At 42.1% G+C, this 11,851-nt stretch overlaps 1 protein-coding gene across 4 annotated transcripts in view; it reads left to right on the top strand.

The window, feature by feature from the left end:
- The first annotated feature begins 965 nt into the window (after positions 1–965).
- Positions 966–11,851, top strand: part of SLC2A12 (solute carrier family 2 member 12) — a 30,898-nt gene continuing 20,012 nt past the window's right edge. For all 4 annotated transcript variants that reach the window (XM_048299677.1, XM_048299676.1, XM_048299678.1 and 1 more), the window contains exons 1-2: positions 966–1,259; positions 8,809–10,125. In XM_048299677.1, the coding sequence (XP_048155634.1) occupies positions 1,145–1,259; positions 8,809–10,125 (1,432 nt within the window). In that variant the 5' untranslated portion in view covers positions 966–1,144. The remainder of the gene's footprint in view (positions 1,260–8,808; positions 10,126–11,851) is intronic.

The following is an 11,851-nucleotide window of genomic DNA, read 5'->3' as shown; positions in this document are numbered from 1 at the left end:
TTTTTCTTGCTAAGCAAACGTCAGTAAAGGGCGTATTATGCTGCTCTACATAAGGAAAAATGTTTAGGAATTCTCCTGTCTAGAAATACTGCAAAAGCTACCAAGTTTCTACCTCTACCTTTCCCTCACATGCTATCTACAGGCATTAGTGTATTACAACAAAAACAAACAAGCAAGCCATGAGAGAGCACAAACAAGAAGCCTGCAGCACTGCCAGATTATACAACAGTGATTCCCACTGGGGGTAACTTGGACAACTTGCCTGACGGAGGCAGCGGGTCTGCTGAGAGCACTTGGAGGCTCCCACACCAGGACTAGCACAGAGCAGGGCAGGCAGCCTCTCACCTGCACCCACTGTAAGCTTTCCCTGCTGCTGCCACCCAGCCTCTGGCCACTGCTGCTACAGAAGCAAGTGAGGATGGAGTGACTCCCAGCAGCGATCAAAAATCAAGTCTTTGGCTCAATATAGCTGAGACAGCTTTTCTACAAAAAAGTTGTCATGGAAAAGAGGGGTGGCTTGCCCTTCATTTGCTTGTAAAATATCATGTACATCTTTGCCATGAAAAGTCCTGATTCCTACTATCACAGGCTGCAAAGGGCTGCCATGGTTGTTTTCCTCTCACCATAACTTGCTCATAAGTTACAAGAACGAAGCGATGCCGCGTGTGTGTGCTCAGTGCCTTGACTTTAGCTGACACAGCAAACACCTCAAACCCTCCTCTTCAGTGTGTCTTCTCTGCTAAAAACCTGTGCGTACGAACACCAGGGAGAGGAGGAAAAGAGAGACAGGGAAAAAGGGAGAGAGACCCTGTAAGTGAATGGGTAAGGAGTGTGCATGAAGCTGTGCATAGATGTCTGATGTCTCAACTATTTGTTAAAAGGCAAAAGCAATACTTCCGACAGACGGCCCTCCCCTCGCCTGCAATAGGCTCCCCAGAATAGCAACAGCCTGTGTCACTGCAAAGGGCAAAGCCTTCTGAAATAGCAACAAAGTTGTTCACAAACCACTTTGTGGTTTGCATTTGGTTTCAGCCAGCTTCAGCAACTTGTTGCCATGAGGAAAACAACCTGCCCTTTCCTGGCCGGCCCGAGAAGGATCACAGCCCTGTGAAGTGCTCCCGCCCAAGGTGCGAAGGGGGTAGTGATGGTACCTGGGCAGAGCACGGAGGACCTCAGCCAGCAGAGCCAGACGATGAGAGCGGGGGAGGATGAGGAGAGCAGCCGGGGCAGCAGCCGGCCCCAGCTCCCGGCTGCGACAGGTAAGGAGGCAGGAGCTGAGTGCCAGCTGTTGGCCAGCAGCAGCTGCCCGCACAGCTGATGCTCGGGGCTGGGGGAGAACGGCCCCACACAGCCAAGGGACTCTCGGGACGTGCCTTCTCAATTACTGAAAGTGCTCGAGGGGAACATATGAGTGAGGAGGGGGACTGCCAGCTTGAATTTTGAATGAAGGTTTGTGTGATACTTTCCCTAAAAGGCCTCAGTCCTACTGCTTGTGTAGGTGCTGTCTGTTGTGTAAATCCTTTTCCTTTATGAAGATGAGCCATCTGAAAGATAGGAGAACCTGCTGCTCTCTAACAACAGTGGTGATCTGGTCCTTGCACACTCAGGGGCAATACAGCCCTTTACACCAAAGTGATTGAAGGGAGTCCAGGCAAGCAGTGCACCTGCTCATTCAGGGGGACAGTACAGGGTGGGGGGACAGTGTCTCCCTCCTGTTTTTACTTCCCTAGCATTTCAGGAAGAAACAGGATTTCTGTACTGACACCCTCAAAAAACAACTGTAGCATTTCTTCGGTGTTTTTAAGTGCAGAAACTGAATTTCATAGCTCTTCATCTTTGCTGTCCTACCCCACCAATTTTTCTCAGTTGCAGCATGATTTTGAAACTTCAGCCTCTTTCACAGATGATAAGACGAAGGGGATAATGCCCCACAATCATGATATTTCTCAGCCACAAGTCAGCTGTACCCAAACAGGACAGCAGGGTCAGAAGCCGGAAATGACAATGTCCCAAGCAGATTTTGTTCGCTTAGAGCTGAATGAACTGACTGATGCAGGAATGTTCAGATACCATAGGCACAAATGCTTTGTTGGAGTGTAATAGTGATCAGTCAAGCAGTGTCTTATACTAAAATCAGAGGTTAGCCAAGAACAGAAAGTCAGTATGTGTGCAGACACATTTAATGTTGCCTTAGGGACTGAGGAGAGCAGTGCAGATGGCTATGGGATAGCAATAAACAGATGGCAAAGTCTCTGCAGCACATGGGTTAAGGTCAGAAGAGTATGTGCAAATTACACACCTGTCCTTACCCTCAAAAATCAAAACAGTAACCTGAGGAATATACAATTACCTAGTTAGAAATGAAAAGAACTTTTTGATTCTTACTAGAAACTAAAAAAACAAAACCCAAATGCCATTTAATGTAATGAGGGGACAGGCTGCCTGTTGACATAATGAAATTACATGGCAGAGCAGTTAGAGAGTACATGGCCAGGGTGGGTCTGCCCAGGATCTGAATTCCCTGTCTTTCCATCATTGTCAGGGGCTTTTGTTCATGAAATTTGAATATTGTTTACAAAGTACATTAATCTGGCTTATGCTGTACAAAGTATACAGTGCTTCCCACCACTGGAGGAGTTCAGATGTGTGAAAATGAGTGGTACATTAGTTTCCTTCTACCTTCTTTTTCAGTTCCATTTACAAAATATTTGGTTTGGGTTTGCCTTTCACACTTGGGTGGGAGGAGTCCCATTTGTCAAATGGTTGTGATCCCACATGGCCCTGACACTATTTTTGGTTAAAGTTAATATTTTCTGAGATTTTCCATCTCTGTTTGCAATATAGCTTCACCCCAAAGCTACCATTTATTTCATCCCATAGGATCTTGTTGGGTAACTGTTTTAGATCCCATGCCAGACTTCTAGAGGGACAGTTAGATCAGATGTATCCTAGCTAATACGAGAAATGCACCTGTTGAGCAGCTACTGGATCTAAAGAAACCTCAGGTGTTGGAATAGACCAACAGGGTAACATAGATCTCTTTATACCAGGCAACTGGATGAGATAGAGAAAGTGACTGTGACAGTGCAGCAAAGACCCTAATAACATGAAAATGGAAGAATCACCTTTTATGAGAAGAAAAACCATGATTTAATTATACAGCAGTTCCTAATATATGCCATCAAACATTTATCCTAAAAAAAATTGTGATCCTCATGCTACACACTTCAACAAAATCTTCCTTAATGACAATTTGGGAAATTTTAAATACTATTTCCCTGGAAAGACACACTTTTTATATGTCAGACAGCGCTCAGATGGAGAAGAAACACGTTGTTAAAGATAGCTTAAAATTTTAGGATACAGATGCTGTAGTTTTAAAATTTATTGTAGATAAAAGTAGATATCTTATTCTATTGAAAAAAAAGATATTTCATGCTGTGGATTCATATCGAGGCAATGAATTCAACTCATTGTGGTTTTCTGATCTGTGCTTATTAACCAACAGTTGACAGAGCTTGAATTCACTTTCCAAATGTCTAAATAGATCAAAGAATTTACAAGGATTTAAAGAAATTCCCTTCCCTTCCAAACTGAGACATTTCTCATCTCAGATTAAATCAAAGTAAACAGAAGAAAGTACCATGGTGGAAGAGATTGTCAAGTCCCCTCCTATCAAAATAGATATATTTGCACAGGTTACATAAAGTAATCTCCCTCCCCTCCCTCCCAGTAGTTTTCTATATGCACACTGAATGATCTCTTGGGAGAAAGCAAAGAAAAACTACATCACAGAAATCTCAGTGTTTGGACTAATGTGGGGCATAGCATTGCCAAACTGAGCTGGAAAGGGCTCCCAAGCACCTTTCCCATTTCTCTCCCTCCCATTAGGTGGGTGAAGAGTGGTGTTCCCCATCAGCCTGCTTGCAGATCTTCCCTGGCACTGATCATTTATCCCTAAGGCCCATAAAATACATGCACAGACCAAATACTATGCCTTTGGAAAGACTGTATTTTCCCAGATATGTGCTTGAAAATAAGTAAAGAGGCACACCCTTACCATTTGGCCCCATCCAGCCTCATTGTCAGTACTCTGTGCTGTACTGCAACTGCAGTTGGTCTCCTTTTCAGGAACCAAGCATAAACACTTCCAACGAATGTTCTTAAAGATCGGTTTGTTTGCCAAGTAGGGCTGCTTTTGACTTGAACAACAGTTGTGAGAAACCACTTTGTTTACATGGGAAACTAGAGAATAGACTTTCCAATCACTTGTCACATACTAGCCACACACTCGTTAGCCATGGTGTTAGTGGCAGACAGAAGGAGAAAATTCCCTGGAAGCTATCATTAAAATATTTTATTCCCCTGGGCTGTACACTGCCATGTGTTTTGCTGGAATCTCATAAAAATAAGAGAAATATATGTGTATATATATATATGTAAAGAAGCTTTTTGTTAAAAAAAAGAATGCCTAAGAACTGCCAGCAGCATCATTAAAAGTGACACTTAAAAGGATTGTGAGTACAACTACTGCAACATGCTGTATCTGGAAATGTTAAAGCAAAACATATGCTGAAGTCAGAGAGAATTTTGCCTAGAGGAAGGCCATGAAGGGAAACTGAGCAGAGATTTCAAGGTTTAATTCAGCAGGCAGTTGTGAGCAGGCAAGTTTTGGGTACACCAGTTAAAACAAAACCTGTGATATAACAATGTTTTTCAGTGGAATAGTGCCTGTGAGGGACAAGAGACACCAAGGTAACTGCTGACTTTGCTGCTGATGATGCAAAAGGACAATGTATCTCCCTCTGCATCACATCAGGATCTGCTGTTCATTCAGGGGTGCTCTAGTTACAGCCCTCCACTATTTCTGTACAACTGTGGGCATGTGTCACTGGACACATGAAGAAGGATACCAGCTGACTCAGTAAAAACAAACTAAAGAAACATGAAGACATTGACCAAGGTACTCTACTTGGAGAAGCAAGAAATATATGAGCTTGAATATTTCCTTATCTGTTCCGAGCTCTACATCCAGCTCGTACAGCCTCTCAGACTAAGAATAAATAACCATCTCAGTTTCTCTGATTGTCTGAGGATCACAGACTGAGGTGAGCGCAGTCTGGATTGTAAAGAACAGTGCTGGTGGTAGACTCTGTCAAGATATTTGACTTGACACTGCCATTCAGAAACTGAAAGTATACAAAAATGTCACTCCAACATTTTAAGAAATAAAAGCTGTGCAGGCAGGACACAGACTTCCAAGTATCAATAGGGTACCCTGTCCATGCTTCTGTTGCTGTTGCTGCTGGAGAGCCTTAAACTCAGCTTTTGCCCCTCTGTTACTTGTTTTTCCTCGGTTTCTTGGAAGAAAATAATAGATTATTTGGGGGTGATAAAGGTGATGGGTGATTAATAAATGGGATATGTCACTGGCAGAATGCAATTCGGATGCCTTGGCCTGCTGACTGCAAGTGAATGTGCTGTCTGAGGTTCCTCTCTGCTAACTTTAGACATCTACATCTGAGCAAGCCACACAGTTTCCTTTTATAGGCAATGGAGAGAAGTAGCCATCCGACCTAATTCAGACATCTAGAAATGCCTATTTTTCTCCAGTGGTTACAAGAGAAATCTAGAGATGATGTAGATGTCTCTACGTTAGGTAAGTTGAACCCATGCTATGTATTTTAATACAGACAAATGTAAAGTGATTTGCATTCCCCATTAGGATGCAATGAGGCAGGCCATATTTAAAGGCAAGGCAGTGCCTTGGAAAGAATCCAGTCAGAAAAGAAGTTGGTTTTCCTGGAGGATAACCAGAAGATGAGCTCCTATACATGTCTGTGAGAATCCTTAGACAAACAGAGAGGGAAATGTCCACCAGGACTGGAATAATTATGTCAGGTTTCTATTTGGCTCTGTGCAATCACAGCAGGAGCACTGGGTCCAGATCACAATTTACTGGAGAAGTTGATGGTCTGGATAAAGTTCAAAGAACAGGGTTTGAATACTTAAGGGAGTGGTAAACTTGTAAAGCCTCACAGGGTAAGTAGCTAAAAAGGAGATGTCTGTGAGATGACTCAATGACAGGCTATAAGTACTTAGTGAACACAATTAAGTATGGGGAAATCGACAATGGGATCTGATGGTTGGAAGCTGAGGTTGCAGAAATTAAGTCTAGAAATAACTTACAGATAACTTACAGTGAAAGCAATTAACTTATGACTTTAAGCCATTGGTTTTCAATCACTAGCAACTTTTAAATCAAAGCTGAATGTTTTAAATTGCCCAGTTCAGATAAATATAATTGAAGCATGTCTGAAGGATTATGGTGAGCTCTTTGTGAATGTCAGACCGGATGTCCACAATGCTCTCTACTCCATAATATAAAAATTGAGGTAAAATCTTAGGTTAAATGTACATAGCTCAATGATGTACAATACAGAGATATTCAAAAAAGCACAAACACCAGCACTGAACAGTAGTTTGGGCAGAGCACTGTGATCAAATTAGCAGTTTAGTTTCTGATATGCAAGCTCATTCCTTCAGCACAACACTGTGTTAGCCCAGATTTCCAGCCAGGATTCATTGGAAGGGTATATTCTCCAGATATAATAAAATACAGCAAGCAGGAAACTCAAAAGTATAAATGGGAAGGAGAAATTATGTTTTGCAATGATGAAACAAATATTGCAGGCGTGCATTGCAGGATGGAGTACATGCAGCACAAAGCAGCCTAGCTGCAGTCAGCAGTACTTCCATTGAAGTACTGTTCAATGGGTGAAGGAGGTACAGCAGGACCTTGCTCTAACCCATGCACTAACCTCTATTAAAAATAAGTGAAGTGGTCTCAGATGCTGCAGATATAAAGGAAGAAAAAGCTTTAGACATATTAACATATACGGACAACAACAATATAAAAAAGATTGTTCCATCATTGGACCATTTTGCAAATTTGTTTCTGATAGTTTCTTCAAGATGTCCCATCTCCATCCAAATAAATCTATCCCCTGCCCCCACCGTCTGAAAGATTTTTCACAGTAATCCCATTCCCCCTGTGTCCTTATGACCCATCAAGACAAAAACCACGTGCTTCTCTCCTACCTCTTATCTGTCTCTGGTTTGCCAGCCACACCAGCTCAGCAGCTGAGCGAGTTGAGGTGCATTTGGTGCACTCAGTGTCTCTGGGCTTCAGAAGCTGTTTGGCTTCTGCTTTGCTCAAAGTTAGGAGAGCTAACTCTAAGTTAGGTGATATTTATCTTAATAGACTTAATGGGCTTACACATCTCCCCTGACCCCGGAGGCATTGCTCACAGCTATAGTGCGCTACCCTCCAAAACAATCCATCTGCCTGTGGAGTAGATGCAGGGTGGGATGGCGGAATTGTTTGCTTCTGGGAGCTGTTAGGAGAACACAAAGTGGTTTGGGGTGCAAATGTACCAGGGATTCTGCCAGTAATTTAGTAGGATATATGGCCACATGCCAGGGTCTGGGCCTGGGCTCTGGCGCTGTTTACTTTAGTAGCGCAGATGTAACTGCTCTCCTTCTCTCTGTTCAAGATTTGCTTTTGAAATGTAATATCCTCTGTCAAATGGGACTGATCCTCATCAAAGTGCTCAAAAGTTACTGGCAAGGAACTCTGGGCAGTCAGTGTGATCAAAGAGCCTTAAAGCATTAGAAAAATAAGCTAAAAATAAACAAACTTTGTGTATAATTTCCAATTAGACCATATACCACTCGCTCCAGGAGAATTAACTAAATATGGACTCTGTTATGCTGCAAAAGCTACCTTTCCTCTGACCCATCCCATCTCTCTAACTAAGTGGAAAATCAGAAGTCAATTTACTCTTTTCCTAGTTGTGTGGCAGCCAACATCATGATGAGAGGAAAATCATGCTGGGAGAGAGAACAAGACCAACAATAACAAACTGATATATTCCTCAAGGTTTAGGGTGCAAAAGGCTTCACAGTTAGTAGAATATGATCAGTCAAATCTATCTTGTAACAATAAACAATGAATCACAATTGTGTAAAATGAGTTTGTTTTAAAGTGGACATTCAAAGGCATATAATCTGCATTGTTTTCATCATCTGTTTCTTATTCCTGACACTATGGCTGTCAAAAGCGGTGCAAAATATTTGATCAAGATATTCCAAAGAATCTGAGTTTAGACATGAGCAAAGCCCAGAAAGTTCATGAGCTTGCCTCAAAGATCAGTTTCCCTAGAATATCCCAGATAGCTGCATCAGCCTGGTGCTCATTGAATAAGTCTCCATTTGGCAAAATAAAAACAATGGTACCAGCAGCCTTCATGTCATCCTCAGGTGAAACAAAGGAAATAATAAGTGGTGAGGGAAAACTTGTTACTTATTCAAGTCAAGGTTGAAACAATTTGGCTAAGAAATTTATGCTTTGCTTGTACTAGTTGGGAGGATGAGACTTCTTCACCTTAGGAAAAGCATTGAAAAATCTCAAGGCAAAAATTGTTTCTCACATTGCTTTTTTTTGCAATGATATTCTGAACCAGAAGGTTTAATTATTTAGGACCTGATTAAAACCTTATTGACTTCTGATCAGGAAGATAAGGGACACAAAAGCATTAAAACTAAAGAGGATTTTATATTCATTACTTTTTTTTCTTTTCAGAAATAGCTTTTTATGCCACCACTGCTACTGGATGTGTATTGTACCTAACTGATTTGCCTAAAAGTTACAGAGAGATTTTTAAACTGGTATATCAAATAAAGTTATTATGAATTGTCAGAATGCAGCAGAAATCACTCTTTCAACTTTTTTTATTTTCTTATCAGGTTGTGGAACATTCACCTTTCTATCTTCTGCTATTGCTGCTGTAAGTGGACTTCTGATGGGTTATGAGTTGGGCCTTATCTCTGGAGCCCTTCTTCAGATGAGTAGTGTTTTAGCACTCTCTTGCAAAGAGCAGGAAGTCATTGTAAGTTCCCTGCTTTTTGGGGCCTTATTTGCATCCCTTACTGGTGGATTTCTTATCGACCGATTTGGAAGGAGACTTGCTATAATTATTGCATCTTCTTTACTTGTGGTGGGTAGTCTGATTTTGCTGCCCTATGAATCATACGAGATACTCATTGTGGGCCGGATGGCCATAGGTATTTCCATATCGTTATCATCAATTGCAACATGTGTGTATATTGCCGAGATCGCCCCTCAGCACAGAAGAGGCCTCCTTGTGTCATTAAATGAACTCATGATTGTGATAGGCATTCTCTTTGCCTATATTTCAAATTATGTGTTTGCCAGCGTATCTCACGGCTGGAAGTACATGTTTGGACTTGTGATTCCATTAGGTGCTTTGCAAGCTATTGCCATGTATTTCCTTCCACCAAGCCCTCGGTTTCTTGTCATGAAAAATAACGATGAGGCGGCGAGAAAAGTACTGGAGAGGCTACGGGAAACGTCAGATGCTACTAAAGAGCTTACTGTGATTAAGTCTTCCCTGAAAGATGAACATCAGTATGGTTTCTTGGACCTGCTTCGTTCAAAAAACAACATGAGGGCACGAATGCTGGTAGGACTCACTCTAGTGTTTTTTGTGCAGACAACTGGGCAACCCAACATTTTATTTTATGCATCGACTGTTTTGAAGTCAGTTGGGTTCCAGACCGATGAAGCTGCCAGCTTGGCTTCTACTGGAGTTGGGGTGGTTAAAGTGGTCAGCACAGTCCCAGCCACGTTTTTTGTGGATCAAGTTGGAAGTAAAACTTTTCTGTGTATTGGCTCTTCTGTTATGGCAGTATCATTGGTCACTATGGGCTTAGTGAACCGTAACATACATGTGAATTTCACCAAGGTCTGTAGAAGCCAATCTCCAGAGGATTTCTTTCTCCAGAGACCAGGAAACTTCACTGTCACCAATGGGAGTCTCGAGGACCTCTTTGCTAGTATGGCTTCAACAGAAAGATTGTCATTTGATGTACAAAGCCCAGATGTTGCCAGGACAGGAGAACTGAACGGGACTGCCCCAGCAGGAGGCAAAAGCACAACAGGGTCTCACATGGAAAGTGGGGAGGTCCCTGTTGTCCTGAAATGGCTCTCACTGGCCAGCCTGCTTGTCTATGTTGCTGCATTTTCCATAGGTCTTGGACCAAGTAAGTGTTTCACTTTTCTAACTGTTTGTAATGATTTATTTACATTATTAAGTGGGGGGATGACATGCCCTGCTTGGCATTAGGCAGTTCCTAAGTTGGCCAAAGCAGTGTTTTCTGCCGATACTGGTATTGTCACAGACCATCCTGGTAGGCCTGGCATGTACTTTTTAGGAAGAGGCCCTGCCCATTAAGGTCAGTGACCTGATCTCCCTTCCATTCAGTATAATTAATTGGTCCCTCTTGAGTCAAGAACTGCTGTTAGCTTTGTACAGCAAAATTATGGAGCCCCTGTTTTTCTTTCTTCTTTCTAGTCTATTGTGTCCTTACATTGGGAAGGTTAAGGTGTAGGCATTTGCTGCTGCTAATTCATAAACCCAAGATAATGGTAAGCTCTAGACCTCTATATGGTATGACATCATCAAATCCATGAAATACCAACCTGAGTCCGACTGAGGATCTGTCTCTCTGACTGTGTAATAGTCTTCAGATGTAGAAAACACATTCAAGGTATCATAATTCATGAGCAAGCTGTAGTACCACTGTCATTACTTGTGTGGAACACCACCAGTGGAAGGACACAAAGGTGTGTTACTGTACAGCTGAGGTGCTGCTGCAGCTGCCATTGCACTTGCATGGGTCCCACTCTCTCCAAAGGAGACCGTGTCTGTCATTCCAAGGGACTAGAAATTAAATCTCTCCATTTTCTTTTGTTTTGTTTCAATAGCACTTGCATAACATTGTACTTCGAAGGGGTCAATTTTTTAAGTCACTCTGCAAAACCCACATGCACAGTTCATTATTTATTAACAGACTTTATGTGCTTTTGCACCCTGGCTCAAACTTACCTTGCAAACAAACTGTATTCTTCTGTACTATTATGATAAAAAGCTTGCCACAAGGGTACAACCCAACAATTGCACTAACAACAACTCTCCTGCAGTATTTATTTATTTTAAACATTACTCACCAGGAGAGCAGTGTGAGATAAGCATTCATTGCCAGGGAAGCAAGCTTGACTGTGTTATTCCAGCATTATTGGTTCCCTTGAAGATTGTCTTGGGGCTGGATTCTGCTTTCTATGACATAGGTTCAAAACCAGGGATGAAACCCTGAAGAGAAGAAGTTACTTGAACTTTTATTTGGGTGTTTCAAACACATATTTAATGACCCTTAGAGTGGGGTCACATGTTCAGTCTTGGCCTCCTGCTGAAATCTGCTTTCCTGGTGACCTGACTGTAAATGGGTTCTTAGTCATTTGAGTTGGCCTAGTATACAGTTAATGAGAACAATGTCTATTTTCTTGAGGGCTACAAAAACTGACATGTTTTCCAGGCTGATCTGAGGAGTCTCTGAGGCCAGTGCTTGTTTTTTGACCTCTTTCCTGAGCTGAGAACTCAAATGCTTTCAAACAGAAAATGGGAAAGAACAGGCACCCTCTCAGCTCCATCATGGAGAAATGACATATAAAACCACTGTGAGGAAATTTATACTGACAGGTGCATTTACCTAGCAAGTGAAGGCCAGGTCTAGCAGAGATACAGGTATTGTACTTTCAAGCCATTTCCCTGCCTTTGAAAGTACACTATTCAGGTAAAATTTACAGTGTATAGAAAATGCAAGGGTTGGAGAACCAAGAGATTGTTGGAATCTTCAAAGGATCTATCATGCTCAAATAGTCTGGATTGGGATGCAAGGTTATGATTTGTGTCTCAAATACAGCCTACAA

The sequence above is a fragment of the Corvus hawaiiensis genome, chromosome 3 (genome assembly GCF_020740725.1).
Source record: "Corvus hawaiiensis isolate bCorHaw1 chromosome 3, bCorHaw1.pri.cur, whole genome shotgun sequence".
Taxonomy (NCBI): domain Eukaryota; kingdom Metazoa; phylum Chordata; class Aves; order Passeriformes; family Corvidae; genus Corvus; species Corvus hawaiiensis.
This window is presented reverse-complemented; position numbering and strand designations above follow the sequence as displayed.